General features: G+C 41.4%; 1 protein-coding gene across 1 annotated transcript; it reads right to left on the bottom strand.

Annotated features, from left to right (window-relative positions):
- Nucleotides 1–985: 985 nt before the first annotated feature.
- On the bottom strand, nucleotides 986–21963 carry LOC125896844 (adenylate cyclase type 3-like). Its single transcript, XM_049589730.1, has 21 exons — nucleotides 21937–21963; nucleotides 21029–21816; nucleotides 18626–18775; nucleotides 15735–15871; nucleotides 13173–13284; nucleotides 11916–12043; nucleotides 11206–11364; nucleotides 10959–11118; nucleotides 9496–9603; nucleotides 9245–9327; nucleotides 8990–9151; nucleotides 8731–8818; nucleotides 8375–8491; nucleotides 7518–7789; nucleotides 7285–7366; nucleotides 5113–5271; nucleotides 4557–4703; nucleotides 4330–4446; nucleotides 1764–1890; nucleotides 1541–1665; nucleotides 986–1462 (listed from the first exon to the last, which is right to left on the bottom strand). The coding sequence occupies exons 2-21, from the start codon at nucleotides 21707–21709 to the stop codon at nucleotides 1280–1282; spliced, it is 3297 nt and encodes a 1098-aa protein (XP_049445687.1). The 5' UTR covers nucleotides 21710–21816; nucleotides 21937–21963; the 3' UTR covers nucleotides 986–1279.
- Between the last annotated feature and the right edge of the window lie 960 nt (nucleotides 21964–22923).

Here is a 22923-nt window from a genome sequence, read left to right as displayed (position 1 = left end):
GAATATGTAAATAAATACAGTAACAAATAAATGCATGGACAAATAGATACAGAGATAAAATAATAACTATATAAATAAATAAATAAATAAATATAGATACATAACTGTTGAAACAAATATGGAAACATAAAGATTAATGCATGACTAAATAAATAAATAAGTAATCAATACGTAAACAGGACATAAAAAATGAACATCCTAAATTTATTTCTACATTTTGTACAACTACATTTATTTATTTATTGATGTATTTTTGTGTCTGTATGTCTGTAATGAGGTGGGAGATCCTAACTTTTGAATTTATTTCTTCATTTATGCAGTAATGTATTCACATTTCTGTAGTGGTGTCATGCTCTTATAAACATTTATATCAAAGACTGTGCCTGTAATGGATCAATGCAAGCCCATGTTTCAGCAAAACCTTACAGGACTACTAGCTGATGAAGGCTGATCAAGGTCTTTTTGCTGACACAAGTATAAATGAATAAACTAATCAGATAATGAATGAATAAACAAGTAACAAGTGGCTCGAGACGTCCATTGTATTTATAATTAGATCACTGATCCAACACTGCTGACCTGCTTTTGTCTTGACACAGTTAATATACCAACATGCTAACATGTAGCATGTAGAATTTGACATAGATTGGCCTAGTTATTCTTCTTTTTACTACAAACTAAAATGCAGCTACACATTTTATAAGGCTGACATCATTATGTAAGATATAAATCTGAATTTTCTCTTTATTTGATTTTTTTATTTCAATATTTTGGTCTGGAAATGATTAGCATCCATAACATGAAACCCCCACTGGTATTTTTTGTAGTAATGGTGCCTGATTTAAATAAATCTCAAGACTGCAAGATCCATAGTAATCCCAAAACTGTGCGACATGTTTTATTAACACAGTATCAATACAGTGCAATTAAGCTACATTATTTTACAAAACCTGAGCTCAAGTTAAAACAAAAAAATGTCATTTATATGTCTGTTCCAAGCTTGTAATTCTCATAGCACTCTATGAATCAAGTCCAAAATGATAAAATCTTTACTGCAGGAGCTCTGTGAGATCATCGTCTGTATTCCTGAATTACGTACTATACAAAATCAGTATTTTACAGTTAACGGTTTTATTTTGTTGTGTTGGTCTACTTCCATATGCTTTACATTGCTACAGAGCGTATGAAAAACAGCCGTGTATATGAGAGAAACTGAGCAGAGTGGACATTCTGCCCAGACATATCCACGTGTTAACAGCTTTTCATCATGTGAAAACAGTCAAGAAAGGTCCCCAGTTTGATGTGGAAGGGCAGTGGTCACTGGGCCGCCATTGTCACTGGGTTTGTCTTTTCCTTTCATGAAGAAGGTGAGCAGCTCCCCTTTCCCTTTGACAAATATGGGCCCTCTTCGGATAAAGCGGAAGCCGTACTCCTTCAGGATGTCATAGCAGTCCTCCACCACCTGAGGGCAGAGCAGGCATGATGATTAAAACAGAAGTTGCGCGAATAAAAGAGACTAATGAGTGTGCCTGAGTGCTACCTGGATGTTTCCCATCACTCCGGTGGACTCCATCCTGCTGGCTACATTAACCGTGTTCCCCCAGATGTCATAGTGAGGTTTACGAGCCCCGATAACTCCGGCCAAAACTCCCCCTTTATTCAAACCTGAGGGGATCGACATGGAAACATGAACACATATGCTTGAAAATGTGCACACAGACAGGCTCACACACACACACAGACACACAGCCATGTGCACTGACCAATTCGGAGCATGAAGTTGTTGAAGGACTGTTTGTTGAGGTTGTTGAGGGTGACTTTCATAGCCAAGGCAAAGTCTGCCAGGTCAGCGAGGTGCTGCCAGTGCTCGATCAGTGATTGGTCGTCTGGCTGTGGAACAACAGTACAGCTTTTACTATCATTGCTAAAGGCAGCAGCTGCTAAGATAAAGCAGAGGTAGGCAGTTTATTATGGCTTCATTGGGCGAAAATCCCATAATAAGCTTTGAGCATATTGTAGTTCAGGTGGCCTGAAAGAAAACTTCTTCACTTCAGCTTGGCTCTGTTTTCAGGCTTCAGAAAATGTAGCTCATGATGGGAGACTTCATTTCAGAGGAAGCAGCTGTCAGTCATGTCAGTCACTGCTGGTAAACTGCAGTCAAACTGTCAAACTAGGCAGCGCTCATCAAATATGAACCGGGATGGGCACAGGCGGTACGTCCCCCTGAATATATAGAAAATACGCATATTTTGACACAATTAAAGATGTTTACACTCTATATTGTTGATGAAAAGTCACAAATTGGTGCATAAAAAAATCACCAGAATCGAGGAAATTAAGTGTTTGATGTTCAAAATTTTCTGGTGGGCAACCCCCAAACCTCTAACTTCATATGTCTTTTCCCAAATATTGAAACAAATTGTAAACCGTTGAAGATTCTGTCACTGCATTGCCTATTTATTGCCTCAAATATTTCAGAAACACATTTTAGTGCACCGTGTAGCTGTGAAATGAGTGGGCCTTTCCCAAACCACACCCTACACCCTCTCCCTACCCACTGTCACTCCATTTCCACCAACTAGTTAGGAGTGGAAGTGAGTTATAAAACCCTTCGACAGCAAGCTAGCATCAATGCTGACTTACTGACCATGTGTACCGCCATATTGTGTTCGTCATTGAAGATGCTCGGTACAAATAATGCTCAGTGACTACCCTTGACGTGAACAGCTCAAACTAAGAGATTTATAGGCCTGTTGTCACACAGATGTTGACATCTCAAAGGTTACATTGAATTTAGGATAAATAAATCCTTCTCTAGTCTCTAGAAAACAGCTGCATTCACTTGATTGTGTTTCTGTATTTTTATAAGAACTGTTACAAAAACCAAGCAACTTCTAAACATCAGTGAAAAGCAAAGAGATCTTTACAAAAAAAAGAAAAGAAAAGTAATGCTACCAAAGAAGTTTAGGAGTAGGATTTAATTCTATTTATTTCTATTTTATATGTATCAATTTATCGTGTTATTTCTTTTAATAATAAAAAACATACAAAAATTAAGGTGAACAATGGCAGCACATACAGATTAAGTTTAACTTTATTCACTTTATTAATCCCCCTGAGGGGAAATTCAATGTTTTCACTCTAGCTCGTCAATTACACACAGGTCTGAAAGACACACACACGCACAAACAGGACCTATACATCATGCACAAAGTGGAGAGATCTCAGAGTGAGGGGGCTGCCCTTTGGTCAGGCGCCCTGAGCGGTTGGGGGGTTCGGTGCCTTGCTCAAGGGCACCTCGGCAGTGCCCAGGAGGTGAACTGGCCCCTCTCCAGCCACCACTCCACGCTCCATATTTTGGTCCAGACGGGGACTCGAACAGGCGACCCTCCGGTTCCCAACCCAAGTCCCTATGGATTGAGCTACTGCTTCCCCTAAATATAAGTGCTACAAATACATATGAAGAACATAAAATTGGATTGACTTTATTTTTCTCCAAAAAAAAAAGTTAACGATGTTCCTCTTTCCACCGCAGAGAGGGAAGTTTGTCCCCAAGCTTACTGCTGTGTTTATCCTCTACACCTTAATAAAGGGATCTTCATTCAGCTGTGAAGGTGACTACAAATGGAGCTACACTCAGCGAGGGAGTGGGAGTGGGTAGACAGTTTGTGACCTGGCAGCCATCCTTTTTTTTTAAAGATTATTTTTTCAGGGCTTCTTGCCTTTAATAGATAGAGACAGGGTGACATGGATGGAGAGAGAGAGAGAGACAGAGAGGATGACGTGCAGAAAGGGTTGCAAGCCGGCGTTGAACCTGCGACCGCTGCGGTGGCGATGAATTGCCTTTGTATATGGGGTGCCGGCACTATCCATTACGCTACCAACGCCCCCTGGCTGCCATCTTGAAAACAGTCAAGCCAAACGGAAGCAACGCCCACTGATCGGAGCAATCTTTCTTATTTTACAGCTAAACAGTACACTTAAATAGGTTTCTAAAAAACAGTACAGAACAGAAATAGGCAGCGCAGAAACAGAATCTTGATTCATACTTGATCAGTGCTGTCGAGTTTGTTCACAAGCAGTGATTGACATGATTGACAGCTGTGTTAAAGAATCCTTTTGTGATATTGTAAATTCCATTAGAAGCACTATGAGGATGCAAAGGAACATTATTTTTGTCACATTTTATCTAACTTTTATGTCCTCTATAAAAATACTTTTTGTCATACTTGCTGAAAATCTTACCTACCATAGCTTTAAGATAAAGTGGTACAACAGATAGTTATACTTATAATACGGTATAATCTATGAGCTGTTATAGTGTCTCACCTTGCGGTTGGTGTATCCATTGGTGTTGCTCTCTGGGGTGAGTCCTGATGCAGCCATGTAGGTGCTTCCTATTGTCTTGATCTTAGTGATGCAGCGGAACTCATCCCTGTCTAGTAACTGACGGAGAAAGCAGACATCAGTTAGTCATGGTGAGTCAAAACCTGAGAGCTGGACCATTTGTTCTCAGCACATACAACCTGCTGTACAAACGCAGCAGCAGGACTCACACTGTCAAAGTCTGAGATGATCTCGTTGAGGATCCGGAGACACTCGATGCCTCCGTTGTTGATGCTCTCCTCAGTGTAGAAGTCAGAGAAGTTGGGGATGGAGGCAAACATCACACCTATTTCATTGTAAGACTGGCTGTACAGCTCCTGTGAATGACACATGACATGATGTTGATAAAACCTTTCTTTATTAAAAAGGTCATTTTTTACTAAGAAGAATACACCAGAGGAAAGCTTTAATATGTAGTTATAAAATAGACCACAAGATGGCACTGATATAATAAACTACAATTCGATGAGGTGCGGGCGTCACACACAGCACCTTCATTCATTTAAAGATGCTTTTAATTAAGTATAGAAACTTCTTTTGACCAGTTACTTCCATCACCCCTGATGAAGGTGATGAAGGTGTAAGCTGAAATGGCTTTTTTCAGCATCACGACCCCCCTCCTCCTCCTCCTCCTCCTCCTTCACTCATGTCCTTTTCTTTTTCTCACTGCCCTCAGACACCCACGTATCTAAATCATACAGTAACTTGGCAAACACTCAGATGTACCTCATCTCTTTTCTTAGCGCCCAGGAAGTGTTTGGCCACATGCTCCGGCAGCATGTTGGTGACCAGCGCTTCGTTCCAGCGTCTCATCTCAAACACCCTCTCCTTCTGGTCATGCACGCCGATCTTCCACAGGAACAGCTTCCTGGACTGACGCTCCAACTGCACACACCACAGAGGGAATCAAAGTTATATAATATTAAGATTAAAGGGAAAGTTTGGTATCTTTTAACCTGGACCTTTTTTTTACCTGTTTTTTTGTATATAAGAGACTAATGGGAGCAACAGTTTGGGAATTGGTCCAGTATTGAGAGAGAGGGTTGAAACAGGCTGCAATGTAACCGCTTGGGGCATCGTCAATTTACGTCCACTAAAAGCTTGTTTTTGCCACTGACAGGCTCAGATGGTTATTACAATTGTCTGATAATTCATGTACAGCATCCCTACAGAGATAGAACTCTTTGTCAAAGCATAAGATCCTTTTTTGTTTAACTAGAAACAGCCCCAAAACCACCGTTGCCAGTTTCACCAAACTCCATTTAAATAAACAGCAATTTTAGGGTGTATAGAGTCAGCATATTTTTACAACTAACTGGGTGAATTAAGAATTTATTTTCACCAAACCAGACTTGGTAATTGTTGGAACAGTGGAAAGACAAATGAAGATGTTTTTTGGTGAGTTTAATTTTGTTTCTGTCGACTTTGATTGAATTGTGTTTTGCAAAGATAAAATTACTGTTTATTTAAATGGAGTCTGGTTGGTTTGGCGATAGAGATTCTGGGGCTGTTTCTGGTTAAACAAAAAGGATCTTACTCTTTTGCAAACAGGTCAACCCTCTAAGAATCCTTTCCATAAGTTGTCAGACACTTCAGGTAATAATCGGAACGTATCATGGACAAAGATGAGCCCTTTTAAGCCCCGTTTCCACCTTTCACTTTCAGTATGGTACCTCTGGAACCAACAGTAACCCTTCAGACATGGTAGCTAGACCCTAGTGTTTCCACTGCAAACAGTACTCTTAAATGAGGGCGGGGTTGTTGTCACTCACTGCTCCGTCCAGAACTCACTGTATTTCCTCATCACCGGTGACACAGAGGGAAGTCTGCACCTCGTTTATTGTCGACAGAACGAGGCTGCACGCCGACATTTTAAGAGCAAAATCAAACAGGCTGCAGTGAGAGTCTCTCTCCATGGGATATTTAAATACAGCAGGTTTGTGCATTTAGTCCTTCTCAGGCAAGCTCAGGAGTTCAGTGTTGCCGTAGCCCACAGGAACGATGCTCCGCGACACTTTTTTTTCTCCAAGTGAGGATTAGAATATATGCAGTTCACATAATCTGGTCAAATTAATATATATAAAGGCCTGAAGATCCACTCATTACTAAAAGTGTATGTCATAAAAACCAAAGTGATGGTCAAAGTTATCTCAGTGAAACTTAAGATGTGCTGATTGAGTATTGAGTAATAACAAGTGAACATTCCACCTTAAAAGTCGCCGGCAGTCAGAGAATTTCCGACTCCAGCTGCTGTGAGAGGCAACAAAACATGCTTTAATTTTATAGTTACAGTTTACAAATAAAACTCTCCACAGTATGAACAGTGGTTACATGAGCCTCAAAACCAGCCACAACTCAGCCCTGAGCAGAGTGACCGTCCTCTATTGACCAGTCAACAGATTGCAGTGTTCACAGCTCCACCTTTTAGTACCAGATCTGTGTGCTAGGTACCCCAACAGAGGGGGGACCAAAAATGGGGACCATTGGTACCATCCACAACTTCTCACAGTGGAAACGGAAAAAAAGTGAATCCAACTGAACTGAACTGAACTGAACCGAACAGCTTGGTGGAAACGGGGCTTTAGTGGACGTAAGTTGACGGTGCGAACACGCCCTGAATGGTTACACTACAGCCTATTTTGTGGCTTCATGCAGTATATGATCAATATATTAATAAGCTGTTGCTCCCATTAGTCGCTTCGACACAAAAACATGGGAAAATAGGGTCTGAACTTACACTTTAAATACATTGAAGAAAAAAACCCATCATCATGGAAATGTGATAACTGCTCTGCCCTGTTACAGGAAGCTTTCCTCTGCAGGTCTGACTTTAAAGGCTGCAGCAGACAGGCCGTGGGTCGGCAGAGTGTGATACAGTGTGGGTGCACAGTGACTCACATGGCGGGCAAAGAAGTAGAAGCCAATCATCATGACAATGATCATCATGGTCATGAGGTACTTGGACGGCACTATGGATGTTCTGGAAACAAGACAGAGGCAGAATAATTTACACTGGACTTAAAACTGTATTTTAAGAACAATAAAAACAACTAAAGATAACAGAATCTTTCTCTACTGGCTTATTTATTTTTGTATTGTCAATATACTTACATACAAATTTCATGTCTCACCTGTACGAGGCAAACTGTATGTAGTCATACAGGTCATAAATGTCCCGCCAGCTGTAGATGTTAACCGCTCCGGTTGCTGTGACGACCAGCACCATGAGTCCCAGCGTAATCAGGTGGCTGACCTGCACCAACATGGCGGTGGCGATGAGTGACATCACAGCCATGAAGCTGTAGTACTTTGGGTTCTCTGAACAACCGCCATCACCAAATGACTCCAGCACGGGGCCGTGGGTGCTGTTGAAGACTCGCAGGGACGGAGGAACGCAGCTCAGCTGTAATATCAGAGATGAAGGAGTAATAAACACTATAAACTATATATTTGGAATAACCCTATTACAACAGCAACAACAGGAAGAGTAAAACATGTTTGCATCTTTTTTTCCAAAGCATTTTCACTCAGCTGTGACTGTCACAGCCACATGACAGCTAAGACAGAGAAACGAATGTTCACTTTAGCGTCCTCTTTTCCTGTCAGACCTCGAAGGCAGCAGTGTGTGTAACAGGCTGCTCCCGTGGGGCTGTGACAAATGAGCCAGCAGGCAGTGAGACAGACAGCTAATGGACCCCACAGGGAACATGTAGTCAGACACATAAAAGGCAGTGATAGTTTGATGAGGACAAAGTGGAAACACACACACACACACGCTCAGGCTGGCTGATAAGACGATATGCAGACTACTGCCATGGCAGCATGTGACTAACAGGATCTTTGCATTAAAAGGATAAAGTAACTGGTTTCTGGATTAGTCAAACAATTTATCTCCCAATATCGCATTAGCCATATCTTCCACCCCTAAAACACACACACGTATGCACACAATATATCAGAGCTGGATCAAAATGTCCTGCAGTCGTACCATGTCAGCAATCACAGCCATTGTAAGAACAAATATGGCCGCCATGGCCCAGGTGTTTCTGGCCCACCGGGTGCGATCGATCCACACTGAGAAAGACACCAGCCTCTTGGAGAACATCTGTGACAAACAAACAGGTTTCACTACATATAATGTCTCTGTAGACCTTTTCAAATTGACAGCATGAACATTTTAAATGGGTCACTTTATATTTCCTTTTGATCTTATACAGCTGTATCAGAGGTGGTTGAAAATGTCGTGCCTTGAGCCAGAAAAGGTTGGAAAGCACTGATCAAAGACATGTTAAATAAACTCTGTTTCCCGTCAAGACAACCATAGATACTAATTTAGTTTCTCACCCTGGGGAAGATAGCAGCCAGGGAGCACAGTGTGAGTATAAGCAACAATACCTCTCCTATTGCCAGAGTCACATAGTTCACAACCAACCTAGAACAAGAACACACATCTTTAGTCAGTTTTAAGGCACAATTGATTCATGTATGAATTTACAAATGTTAAAGGAGCATGTCAACCTCTGCATGCTTTTAGTTTTTTATATTGAGTGTGTATTAAATGCATTTTATGAGATGTGAGACAAAGTGATATATGTGAACTCACAGTGGGTCTATGAACACCTCCATGGCTGTAATGAAGAAGAGCACTATGATGCAGCAGCAGAAGGCCACTCCGCTTCGCTTCTCCTTCTCTGAGGAGTAGTGCTCCTCCAACTTCCCATCCAGGAAACGCAGCGACACGGGGTTGATCTCATGGTCCTTCATTCTGCGAGGAGCACACATCACACGTCATCCCCCAAACTCTGTTATCATCACCCTCTGCTTATGTTATCTTATTTTATTTGTCTCATTTTCTCACATTTTCTGACTCTCTCTGTCCAGCAGCTCCTGCTGTAGTCGTCTGTTGATCACATGTTCCTCCACCATCTTATTCCTCTGAGACTGGCGGCAAGAAAAGACAGATTAGAAAGGTAAGATTAAGTGCATCAACTGTGTACTGAGGATTATGTGTGTGCCTCTATGCATGGTTATAAATATACTCTCATGTGTGCTGATGTGAGGAGCTGAGTTTATGTTGGATTATGGATAAAGACATCTATCATAACTCACCTCATGTTTAGAGTCAGTGGGTGTGGACTGGGGTGAGGCTGCGTTCCCATTGGTTGCTGTAGTGTTGATCAACTGGTTTGAATTTCTGTTGGACAACATGCCTGGTTTCTGAGAGAGAAGCGGGAAAAACATCTGTCAATGTGATTTAAACATAAATGCAACAAAAAAAGGGGGGTGGGGGGATGGGTTTTTTTTTTGCACCCTCAAATGTATTGTTTTCAATGTAGATGTACAACAGACACACTCAAATGCCCAGAGCGACACCGTCATGATGTGCACATGTCCTGAGTGCCTATTTGTCAGGGTGCAACGGCTGCACCCTGAGATAAACTGAATTAAACGTTTGGAACACAGCAGCATGCACCACGTCATGTGACAAGGAACAACCAATCACAGCCGACAGATATCTTTCCCTTCTCCCTTCATCTGTGAGAAATATGGAAAAGTTGATCATGTTAGTGCAGGGCTACCCAGAGCTTTACATCTGTACCATGGATGATAGGCCTACACACTTATAACCAGCACCTGGAGGATCAGCTCTGCACTCAGGATTTTAGGCAAACAGGCTATGATACAGTGCTTGTCAAGTTTGCTTAGCAGCATCAGACGCAACCCACTGTTGTGCTCCTGAAAGCTGGCACAGAAAAGGCACCAGAGTAGTGCCCAGCGCCTGACCTTGTTTACAGGTGGATAAAGACGTGGCGTGTGTACGATTCCTTATGTTGAATTTGTGAAGAAAAGTTTGTTTTTCTTGCATGCCTCCATGGTAAACGAAGAATCCAAAAACTCATGTAATATAGTTCAAGTCATATGCTCAGTACCTCCAAAACAGACAAACCTATCCGATGGGGAACTGAGTGGAAAGTGAAACTAATCCACGCTCTCTTAAAAGCCAGACTCCATGGACAAAAACTATCATTTTACCTCACTGAACACAGGAGCTGCTGGTCTACCACTCCCTCGATCAGTTGGTTCGGTCGTGGTATAGTGTGACTTCGGTGAATCTGAAATAACCTTTTAAAACACAAACAAACTAACAAATCAAGGCAGTGGTAGACCAGCAGCTTCCATGTTCAGCAAGGTAAAAGTTACTTTTTTTGTCCATGGAGTCTGGCTTTGAAGAGAGCATACATAAGTTGCAAATTTTGTTCAGTTCCCCGTTGGAAAGGTGCTGTCTGTTTGGCAAGTATTGATCATACAAATGGATAAATAGGGTAGAGTTTGTAAACAGATATTTTGATGTAGTTTTGCTGTTGTTTAACATGGACCCCTATGACTTTAATTCATCAAGATTTTTCTTCACTTCTGGATTCTTCGTTCACCGTTAAGGCATGCAAGAAAAACTAAGTTTTCTTTACAAATTCAATGTAACGCAGAGTGGGTAACTGAAATACAGATGGTCATTTGTTGGGTGAAGTATTCTTTTAAACTCACAAACTATACTTTTTGATAAAGTCACTCACATTTCCACTGAGCCCGTTCACCATCTGTTTAGACACCAGAACCAGGTAAGTCTCAATGCCTTTCTCCAGCAGGTACTCGCACCTCTCTCCGCCGTTCCCCGGCTCCAGTTCAAATTCTCCATGCAGACTGTCCTTGGTGGTCTGGGAAATATGAACTCTCCTGGGTAGCACACAAACCTCTTTAAATAAAGTGCATGAAAAAACTGACTGCTTAAACTGACAGTGAAATAAATTACTGTTCTCTCACCCAGGAATCCCCCCAGACTCCATCTTATTGGCTACAGTGACATCTGTGGACCAAACGTCAAACTGCCACCTCTTCTGCCCGAGCACTCCTCCCAGCACGGTGCCTGAGTGAACGCCCACGCGCATGTCCACTTCAGTTCGAGTCTTCTCTCTCACGTACCTGGAGCAAGAGGGACAGTGGAGGATCTCTTCAAGTCAGCCCACTTCTCTATGTCTGTACTGTCTTTCATGTCTATTTCCATATTCATATGTACAATTTTAAGATTTAGGCAGGATGTTTGTCTTGCCTCCTCTGCTACCTCTCCGCCTGCTTTAATTATTCAAATTGACACCATCCTCCTCACTGTCTTTATTTTTTCTCGTGTAAACTTCTTAATTTATTGTGATTTCCTGTTGTCTTGTCCACAAGATACACAAATAAACTGATCATCATATCACATCGACATTGTCACTATTTCTTCCTGTCTTTGCTTTATGTCTTTGTTGTGTATTTTTCTCAACTGTGAAGAAAAATCCTTACTGCAGAATCAGAATCAGCTTTATTGACCTAGCATGTGTGCACATTTAACAGGGTCAGTTATACAACTCAGCTCAGTGGTGCTAGCAGTAGATGCGTGCTTCCTTCTGTGTGTTGACTCGGTTGGCGAGTGTCGTTCGGCATGTAGGATTTACAAATATAGACAGTGACAGTGCATGATGACATGTACTTACGAGATGGCGTCTACCATCGCTAGGCCCATCATTATGGAGCAGGCGGCGTGGTCATCTCTGAAGTCAGGAAGACCACAGATGCAATAGTAACAGTCTCCAAGGATCTTAATCCTCAGTTGGTGATGTTGCTGCAAGACAGACATGCTTATTTAGTGATGGGCAAAGCAGTTCTTTTTAGTGTACTATTCAGAATCCGTTCATTCAAAAGATTAGTTCAAAAAATTTGTTCACCAAATTGTTCAGTGCTTGACCTGAGCTCCAACTGCGCACAGTCCCACTCACTGAACTGAAACATAGCTGAATGTTCAATTCAGCTCACTAACTAGTGAACTGAGACTGGAGAATTTGACTGGATAAAGATATTGACAGCTGAAGTCCGACCCTATTGTGTACAGCAGGCATTTTTGCAACACCTAGTTATTACATAAAATATTTGGTACGACTTCCTACTTTGAGACTTGAACACATGAGAGGCAAGAAGTGACTCAGCAACTCACTCGGGGCTCATGTTCATGATGGGGTGTGTTCAGGGAGCGATTACTGAATTACTGAACATGCACCAAAAGCATCTGAGACAGTCTCAAACTTGAATCACCCACTTAGTGAGTCCCTGAATGCAACTTTAATTTAGCTCAACTGAATTGAGAAATGGATGGATTATCTCAGGAAGTGATTCCGTTCAGTTCCTTCGCCCAAAAGATTTGTTCTTTTGAACAAATCGTTCACAAATGACACAACACTATGCATATGCATCTTTATCTACAGAACTCAAATTGGATCCTGATTTAAATCACTTTAAACTCAAACTGAAACAGTTTTTGAAGAGGAATCAGTTGTGTAGTCATGAATAATTTCGTGCTTCCTATTCGAAAGTGCTGATTATGTATTGCAGTTTGTGTCTTGTATTGTTCTGTCTGTAGTATCATTATTGTTTGTACTTTGCACTGTTACTTGTGTTTTTGTTGCTGAGTCTTTTGTATCTTGAGGCCCAGCTAGGGACAGGCATTGCAAATTAGCTTGGGCTATAAATGCTGTGGTGCATGACATTTATGTATGCTACATACTTGTCCCTATACAAATAAACATCGAATAAACAAATAAATATTTTAAATAAGTGTAGCGAAGCAAAACATTGGAAAAAATGACAGCTGTAAAACCATGGAAAATTAAAACATTACCTACCAACTATAAACCTAACAGAAGATTGTTTTGATCATATCAAGGAGGAGAAACGAGCAAAAACGAACAGACACTTACTTCTGCCAGTTTGTCGAAGCGGGCGAATAGCTCATTAAGTAGCTTCACGAGCTCCTGTGCGCTACAGGCTGAGGACAGCTGGGTGAAGCCCACTATATCAGCAAACAGGATACTGGAACACAAAAGAAGAGGTTACAATGTCACATTCAAAGGGGACCTATTACGATCAGTTTTAGGTTCATACCTGTATTTTAGGTTTCTACCAGAACACGCTGATGCCTTAATGGTCAAAAACCCTACATTTTTGTGTCAACAGGTAATTATACATCTGAGCATACAAAAATGGCAAGTGGAGTTCCCCAAGGCTCCATTCTGGGGCCTCTTCTGTTTTTGAAATTTATTTATTTGGATAAACCCCTTGAGATGCCTCATCTCGTTTTCGAGGGGGTCCAGATATATAACAAACATGGACTCAACAATACACAAAAACAGAAACCAATAGACATAAAAAAAAAAAAAATAAAATAAGAAAAACAAAAAAACACACAACACACACAAAAAAAAACCAGAAGACAAACCACAGTTAACATCATGATAACATTAGGACAATACAACCATAAGAAGGCCACAATGGCCAACACTGAAACAACAGCAAATAATGTATATGATTAAATCACCAAATCAGAGAGGTCACACAGTTTCAATGAAAACAAGAACAGGCCACCTTAAAGTGAGAAGACAAATGACTCTTGAAAATAACAAACAATGAAGTAGATCTGATGTTAGCTGGTAAATTATTCCAATCTGTTGGTGCTTTAAACATAAATGATCTTCTGCCAAATGATTTATTGACTCTAGGAACAGAAAAATAGAGATGGGTAGAATGTCCGATATGATAATTTGATGTATACGGTATAAGAAACTGCTGTAAATAAGGTGGATAATTAAAATAAATACATTTATATATAAGATGTAAGCAGTGCATATGTCTTCTCACATTCAATGATGGCCAGTCGAGTCTATTATATATTGTGCAATGATGGGTGAAGTAAGGGCAACCTAGGACAAATCTGTAGAGTCTATTATAGGTTGTGTTAAGTGAAGCAAGATCAGATTTGTGAGCATTTTGATATATGACATCACAATAATCCATGATTGGAAGTATCAGTTGAGTGGCAAGTTTCTTATGGACATTGAATGTAAAACAGTTACGGGAGCGATATAACATATTAATACCAAAGTTGACTCTCCGTAGAACATGATTTATATGAAGTTTAAAAGTAAGTTCAGAATCTAGCCATATACCGAGATATTTAAAACTGTCAACTTTATGCAATGATGAGCCGTCATTGCAGTTTATAACACAACAACCAGGTTTGGATTTCAATTTTTGCTTGGTACCAAATATCGTGATATAGGATTTTGATTTATTGAGAAGAAGTTCATTACAAAATAACCATTCCTGAGGTGAAATCAGATTGAAGAGAGGATTGAATTTGTGGTATGTCAGGCCGGGATGTATATATGACGGTGTCATCGGCATAAATTTGAACACGGCATGTAGCAAGACTTGATGGTTGATCATTTACATATATAGAAAATAACAGTGGGCCGAGAGTTGACCCCTGGGGAACACCGCATTGCTGAATAAGCAGATCAGACTGAAATCCATTCAAGACAACACACTGTTTTCTGTTGTGAAGGTATGAGCTAAACCACTGAATTGCATTGAGAGAAAGGCCTATATTGTAAAGTCTGTCTAACAGCAAATAACGATCAACAAAATCAAAGGCTTTAGTTAAATCAATGAATATCGCACCAGTGAGCTCACATCTGTTTGACATCTGCATGCTTCCACTGGCTTAAATTTTGGAAAACACAGAAGTACATTACCATAGTTATGTAGATGACACACATATTTACATAACTATGCAACCAGGGGACTATGGTCCAATATAAGCTCTGACTGAATGCACTGAACAATCAGCGATTAGATTTGCCACTTTTTCTTCAATTAAACAAAGACAGAACTGAGGTAGTAGTTTTTGGAGCCAAGGAGGAATGATCACCTTTTCACCTTAAGAACATATTAAGGATAAAAGGACCTATTGCAGAGCAGGATTTGGAAAAAACTTGTCTTGGGGACTTGGGGTTAAGGTAAGATTGTCAAGGTAAGCCAGTCAGAAGCAGAGTAAGGAAGAGTAGGGCAGGTCATGCCTTCATCATCTTAAGGAAAAATATTTGCCAACTGGACATGTTCCAGCAGGAATTTGATGAGAAATCAAGGAGAAATTAACAACATCGGCTACCAAGAGTACATGTAGCAGTGTACGTAACATAAACACTTGCCGTAGAATGCCTGAAGCAGCTTGCTTGAAAGTAGGAAAACATGGAGGAAACAGTGTATTCAGAATGGTCTGAGGCCTGAGATTTTTGCTCACAGGGATTACCATACATATGTTTACCTGATTATTTGAAACTTTAGCCATGTTTAATATGAATATCTGACATTGTAACATAAGAGAAAGTATAATAGGGCCCCTTTAACAAGCTGAAAAAACATTTCCATAACAATGATCATCAAAACTCCTCCCAAAAAAAAGCTGATTTTGTGATCCCAACCTGACGTTTTCATGGCGGTACATGTACATGGTGTTAAACTGCTGCTGCTGGACCTCGTTCTGATCAGCCTGGTTCTTCATGCCCTGCAGCATCTCATCAGCAATGTGCTTGGGCAGGATGGACAGTAATAGTTCCTCCTACATGGAGACACAGTTGAAGAACGGTGAGTTTTGGCATGTTCAGTACTGACAGAAAGAATAAATGTGCCCCGTGTGCATTATGTGTGCATGTGCATAGCATGACTGACGCAGAAAAGAGAATCTCATGAGATCCTGTCAAACGGTCCAATGTGTTCTGGTTGGCTGGGACTTCTTGTCTCCTTCAGCCCCCAGTGCAAAGACACTTTGGGAATTTGATTTCTTTTTGCATCTCCATCCTTATCTACATCAGTTATTTCCTATGTTTTTCACCCCCCTCTTTCAGCAACTCTCACAGGTCTGCTCTCTTTTTCCACAAATTGTCACAGTCAAAATCATGAAAAGAACATAGAGAAAGTGAGAGTATCAAATAGAAGAACTAAACCAATAAAAGCACGGTCGGAAACAGTATACATTACAGTATCTTTAACTTTGATAAATTAAAATTATGGATTAGCATCACCTTTCAAATACCGGCAGTCTTGTGGCATGAGAAGAAATACATGATAGCGTAAAATGGCTATAAAGGAGTGCTGTATCATTTCCAATTTATTCATAATTTGATTGCACTGAAAATAAATTACATTTATCCACGATTAGAGTCCAAACTTGCTGGCACTTTAATCTCTTATTTGCTGGTATGTATCATTCCTTCACCTACCAACCCTTATATTTAGGAGAGACAAATGTTTGCCAATATACTAGTCAATTAAAACAATTAAAGGGGGGCCTGTATGGGGTACTTATCCATAGTTAGCGTAATACATACAGTAGATGTCAGTCGGCGCGCCCACAGTTTGGAGAAGCAGGCAGGACTACTGACACTGAAGCTAAGCTATGTACTGTTGTGGATGGGGGTCAGCAACAAAGCAGATTTTAGCCACCTAAAAAAGTCCCACCAAAAAAAGTCAACATCGGCTTAAGTGTATGCAATGTTGAGAGTATTTTCACTGCTTTACCTTTCCGCCAGATAGCCTGTTCTGACGGGGGATTTATACTTGTGCATCAGCTCTATGCAGAGCCCACACTGTAGCCTACGCAATGGTGGAGTTTCTGTGAAGTGTTGTGAAGTTTAGTTGTTTCAAAACACACTTTAAACTTAATAGTAGACTACTATTAAGTAGACTACTTAATAGTAGACTTTTCAAACACAAGTACAAAAATCATCTTCACTATAACTCGCAGCATTCACAGACAAAGCACTTGTCTTTATCTGGACACATTTTCCTTGCAAATACAACATGCTAACATAATTAGCACAAGCCAATGGCATTTTACATTGTATAAATTAGCTTAGTGGCTAGCAGACATTTCCTCTACTCATATAAAACCAGGGACAACAGCAACATTTAACAAAGGTATTGTTACAAAATTCTGCTCTATTACAACTCACAAGGTTCACTGACAAAACAACAGTCTTATACTAAACACGTTTTCCCCCCCAAAAAATACAACATGCTAACGTTATTAGCACAAGCCTATGGCATTTTACATTGTATAAATTAGCCTAGCGACAAGCGGAGATTTCATCTACCCATATGAATCCAGGATAAATCACACACAAGACGTAAAACGCTATTTTGTGGAGGCTTTACTGTCTTCACTTCATTTCCACTGAGGGAAATTGTTTTCAGCTTACAAAAATAGACAGGAGGTCTGCGTCACTGCAACGTGTAGTTACATTTCTGGCAGTGTGTGTATCAGGCTCTATATCGACGCAGAGCCTATGCCGTAGGTAAGGCATGGATTTTAAGCAGAAGTATAAATCCTGCTTGATAGGAAAAGCTGTTAATATCTTCAGCTCCTCAACTATGTGCTGTTGAAGCCACCAGACTCCATTGAGAAAATCAGTAATTTTAAGTCATTGAACATGGGAGCTGCTGGTCTAATGATTCTTTGATAAGTTAGTTAGTTTGTGTTATAGTGTGACTATGGTGGATCTAAACTAACTCTTTTAAACACTATAGTCACACAATGACACAAACAAAGTAAGAGTTTGAGGCAGTGGTAGACCAGCGGCTCCTGTGATCAGCACTGTTAAATCACTGTTTTTCTCAGTGGAGTCTGGCTTTGAAAAGAGCAATGTAACAGCTTTAATTTCCAGTTGGAAATCACTGTCTGACATCAAGGTAATATTGATATTTTTAGGTAATTGAAATACATTTTGTTGCTGACCTCTCCACAGCAGTACATTGATTAGCTTCCATGTTGGACTCCAGCCTGCTTCTCCAACCTGGGGCGTGCTGACTGACATCTACTGTATATAATATACTGTCCATGGATAAGTACCTCATACAACCCCACTTAAAAAAAATGAACTATCCCTTTAACTTCTAAGCAAATGGACCATAAACATTCTCATTATAGAGACAGAGCAGGGTAGCTGGTAGACTAGAGAAAACAAAACAGTAGGGGATGGACAGGTGAACATAGAAGCTAACAAAGATCAATAACCAAAAAACAAACAAACAATGAAAAGGCTTTAAAAATATACAATTTTAAAGTTCTAAAGTTTCTGTTAGTAGTCACAGAGCTTGAGCTGTCCGTATTGTGTCAGGTCCCTAACGGTGGCTCTGCTGGTGAAAACAAGTCTCTCTAATCAACCTATTAGCCCCGAGCAAAACACACAGTAATTAGGCAGCTCAGGGTGTTCTACCTCACAGGTGTGTTTGTGTGTGTTTGCCACAAATAAGGAAATGTATTATCTCATGAAGCAACCTGTGATTGTTGTATGTGTGTGTGAGCCTCAGTTACCTGCTGGGTGCTCTGCTCCTCCAGCGTGAATTTGACCTCTAGTGACTGACGGGCCTCCAAAAAAGCTGTCCGGTACTTCCTGTCCGCCATGTAGTACGACAGCACACCTAGTGTGGCGGCGCACAGGTACAACATCACGTTGGCCAGGAGCTGGAGAGAAGAAGAGAGGATGTGTAGCTTCAATCACTGATATCAACAGACCTATATTTTGGACAGGCCTTTAATTCCTTTCAATTCCTTTCATGCTGTCACTTTGTAACCAACACATTCTCACTCCGACCTCGTCATATATCGACGTTTGGGCATGAACTTTCCACGTCCAGATACAACGTGCAAGGTACCCTGGGTGTGTTGGTTGTTGACGTTCTGGGACACCGTGTCAAGTTCTGCCTGTTATGTATTGTCTTCTTTCAAAATACACTTCTGTTTTCACAGGAAATTCAATGTTTACATACAGTCTCTTTCAAAATAAAAGCACTATGTCGGTGCAACACTGACGTTTTTCTTCCTTCAGCAACAAACGCATGTGATTAGGTTTAGGAAAAAAGAACAGGGTTTGGCTATATAATCTTATGGGACGTGAACAACACTCTCCCGGGTGCAAGTCGGTGTTTGTTGGACCCATTCATCACTCAAACCCGCCCCACTCAGACTTTCGCCGCTTTAACTTTCATTCTTGTCCTGCCAAATTCCCTCTGATGCCGCCAATCGTGACCAGCCGCGTATCAAGCTGACGTTATGGGACGGCTTCTTTCGCCGGTGTCAGATGGTGTCTTTTTGATTTTTGGATGAACTGTCCCTTTAAACTGTGGTTCCCAGCATCTTTGGCTTGTGACCTTTGCCCTAAAATAAAGCATGGGCACATGCAGTACCCTGCACACCCCAATTCATTGAGCCCTTCTTCAGTGGCTTCCTGTGACTTTGACAAAAAATGATATGGTTAATTTTTTAACATTTTAATTTTCATTTATCATTATTGTGATTCTTACATCTTCCAATTTTATAAATGTGTGGCCTACACCCTGAATAAAAAAAAAAAGTTTAAACCTCTCCTCAACAATGTCCAGCATACATTGGCTTTGCACTTTTTCCTAAAATTTGCCCAATCTTAGCAGCGATGGCTAAGCTAGAGTTTTCTTAGTGAGCTGCGTTGATCCCAAATCCAAAAAAATAAACGTCTCGGAGGAAAATAGAGAATTTCATTGTGAGTAGACAAATTTGTTTGCTCTCACCACCAAGGCTGCAAAGTTTAAGTACCAAATAATCATAAGTAGTCCACTGCAGAGCAGCTAAAAACATATTAATGAATGCCCATTCAGACCTATTAGATTAGATAAAACATACGCATACACATCAGAGTTGTACTGATACCGATACCAGTATCGGAAATGCCTCCGATACTACCTAAAATGCAGTATCGGGTATCGGCGAGTACAACCTATGACCAATCTGATACCATGTAATGCCTCATGTCATTAAGCATACGCACGCTACAGGCAAATGAAACCGAAACGGAGTGGAGGTTAAAAAGCATTCTACTGTAGCCTTTAAATTGTCTTTTTTACCAAACTGTGTGGCTGCACTTTAACCTGTGTCTTGATCTGTGTCAACACTGGACAATAATAATAAAAAGAGTTTTATGGCATATGGCTATTATGTATTTATTTCTTAATATTTTACATAGAGTTTTAGGAGTTGAGACATACAACAATTCATATCCCATCCATTTTTATTTTACGCGCTGGTATCGGATCGGTACTCAGTATCGGCAGATACCTAAGGTTCAGGGATCGGAATCGGTATCGGGAAGGAAAAAGTGGTATCGGTACATCTCTAATACACGTATACATACGCCTACATCTGCATATACACTTAAACACATATAAACCTGTAAGCATGCAGACATACACTCCCATACACACAATAAGTCTATAATAAGTCAGGCTAATGTGTAAAACTAAGATGAGATTTAAAGATGTGAACAGAGTCAGCTGATCTGATGCTCAGTGAGGCTGTTCCAAAGCTGAGGAGCCAGAACTGAAAAGGCTTGATCACCTTTTGGCTTTAACCTGGACTCTGGAACAGTTAGAAGACCCAGACTAGCAGACCTGAGGGGCCTGTTGGATGGTACGGTGTGAGAAGCTCAGTTATATACTCCAGTGCCAGATCATTGAGAGCCTCGTAGGTAATTACAATAACTTTAAAATGGATTCTGAAAGAGAGAGGAAGCCAAAATAGGCTCCAGACAGATTTTTAAACATTTTTGGGGACCAAAGTGGCGTCTTTTGATGGTAGAGGCTGCTGACCCCTGCCCTAGCTGAACTCTGTGACACACTGGGCATCTTTCACCTTTTAAGCTGCAGGTGCTTTGTCATTTATCACTTCACTGGGGGCCATATTTACCTGTCTCACCAGCATGGGCCCCTGCAGGTTATCCTCAAACCTCTGAGCCACGGTCACCCCCAGCACCAGGGTGTGTATCCCACAGGAGAGCGCTGTGAGCAGCAGCAGAGGCACCAGGTTCAGCGGCAGAGTCAGAAAACTGGAGAAACTGAAGAACGCCTGCCAGCCCACAGAGTCACTGGCCTGGGGGAAACGCTCATAGTTGAGCCCCATGTAACACAACACATGCACGGTGACCATCAGCCACAGTATGTACGGCACTGCCCCGCGTGACACAGGTGACGCGGGGAGCTTCTGTTTCCAGCACAGCACGTAGAGTACAATATCCGCAGCCAGCGCCACAGCCGCCACCACCACCATGGCCAGTTTGTCCTCGGTGTACACCACCGCGCACATGATGATGATGAAGCTGTTGAAGAGGGCAGCGAAGATCACCAGCACCGGCAGGTTCTCTTGTCTCTGGCGGCGGAAGTAGGTCTGGTAAGTCCTCTCCAGTGACTCAGGCGCAAAGGTGAGGCGCACCGCGCGCGGCAGGCAGCTGCAGCAGCCCGACTGGAGCACCGTCACCTCACGCGTCCGGGCCGCTCCGTGACCCGGATCGCTGGGAACCTGCACTGAGTACTCCACTGAGTACTCTGCAGACTGCTCCGGGTTTGTGGCATGGACCCGGTTCACAGACATGTTGGTTTAATTAAAGTAATCCTCCTGGTTCATGAAGTAATACTGAGGTGCATTAATCCTGAAGTGCGCACGGTGCCAAAATCCATGAAGTTGTGATGGTCCCATCTCTGTGTGAAGGAGAAAGATGTCAAACTTTTAATATTATTGCAAACATAATTACATCCCAGAGTGTTTCAACGACTAGTCACATCACTATACAGGCTATAACCACCACACAACTTGCTTACCTTTATTTTATAGTGCCACTAAATTAAAAGATTCTTGGAGCTGCTGCTCTGTCTCCAGGCTGCTTCAGTGGAAAAACTTCTTCTTTCTTGCTGCTGCAGTCCTGTGTCTGCCATGGTCGTCCAACAACACCCTGAGCAACAGGTGAGTATCCATCTGCAGGCAACATGTCATCTTCCCAGGTAGGCAGAAGAGCATCTTATGTTCACATATAAATCCATACTTCTCTTACTCGCGGTGAGACCTGCACTACAGACTAATCAGAGATGCTCTCCAGTCTTCTGATGTTATTCCTCGCTCCTCTCTCCTCCCACTCCCCCCCCCCCCTCCTTCCTTCTTCTAAACACCAAGTCCTCTGTTACTGTTGCTAAGATGAAACCAAAGTAACTGCCAGCGTGCAATCATGTCTGGGGAAATGTGGCAGTGTTGGTGTGAAGAGGTGAGGAAAAGGGAAAGAGATCATCGCAGCGAGTCTGCAAAGTGTCAAACAGCAGACAGTTTGATTTATCCTCCACTGTTTTGCAGCATAGCAGTATTTTAGGGAATAAATACACAAACAGATGCTTGGATAACACTTGTCTTTATTCAACACTTGCAGCAACCACAACACATTTGTGACACAATTGTCAGGTTTGATCGATAAGCAAATGTGCTTTTTGTGTAAAAAAAAAAACAAAAACATCTCATAGGCTCAGATGTGTCAACTGGAGCTTCAATTCTCTGCCTGAAACCATTTGGGCCCAACCCACCAGGATCAAGCTGTAATTTCTCAGGCTTGAATCAGGACAGGTTTGTGCCAACTTCCCTTGTAAGAAAAGAAAAAACACAGGGCTCACAGTCTGTGTAATGTCATGCTAGATGTATGGACTGTGCTGGCTTGAACTCATTATAACTAATGAAAATGCTGACCTTGAGAATTAGATTGAAATTGTTAGCACAAGGGGGTCATTTGCTCATATAAGCCCTGTTTCCACCGAGCAGTATGGTTC

Source organism: Epinephelus fuscoguttatus, linkage group LG11, assembly GCF_011397635.1.
Source record: "Epinephelus fuscoguttatus linkage group LG11, E.fuscoguttatus.final_Chr_v1".
In the NCBI taxonomy this organism is placed as follows: domain Eukaryota; kingdom Metazoa; phylum Chordata; class Actinopteri; order Perciformes; family Serranidae; genus Epinephelus; species Epinephelus fuscoguttatus.
Note: the sequence above shows the minus strand (reverse complement) of the source record. Positions and strands in the feature narration are given on the sequence as shown.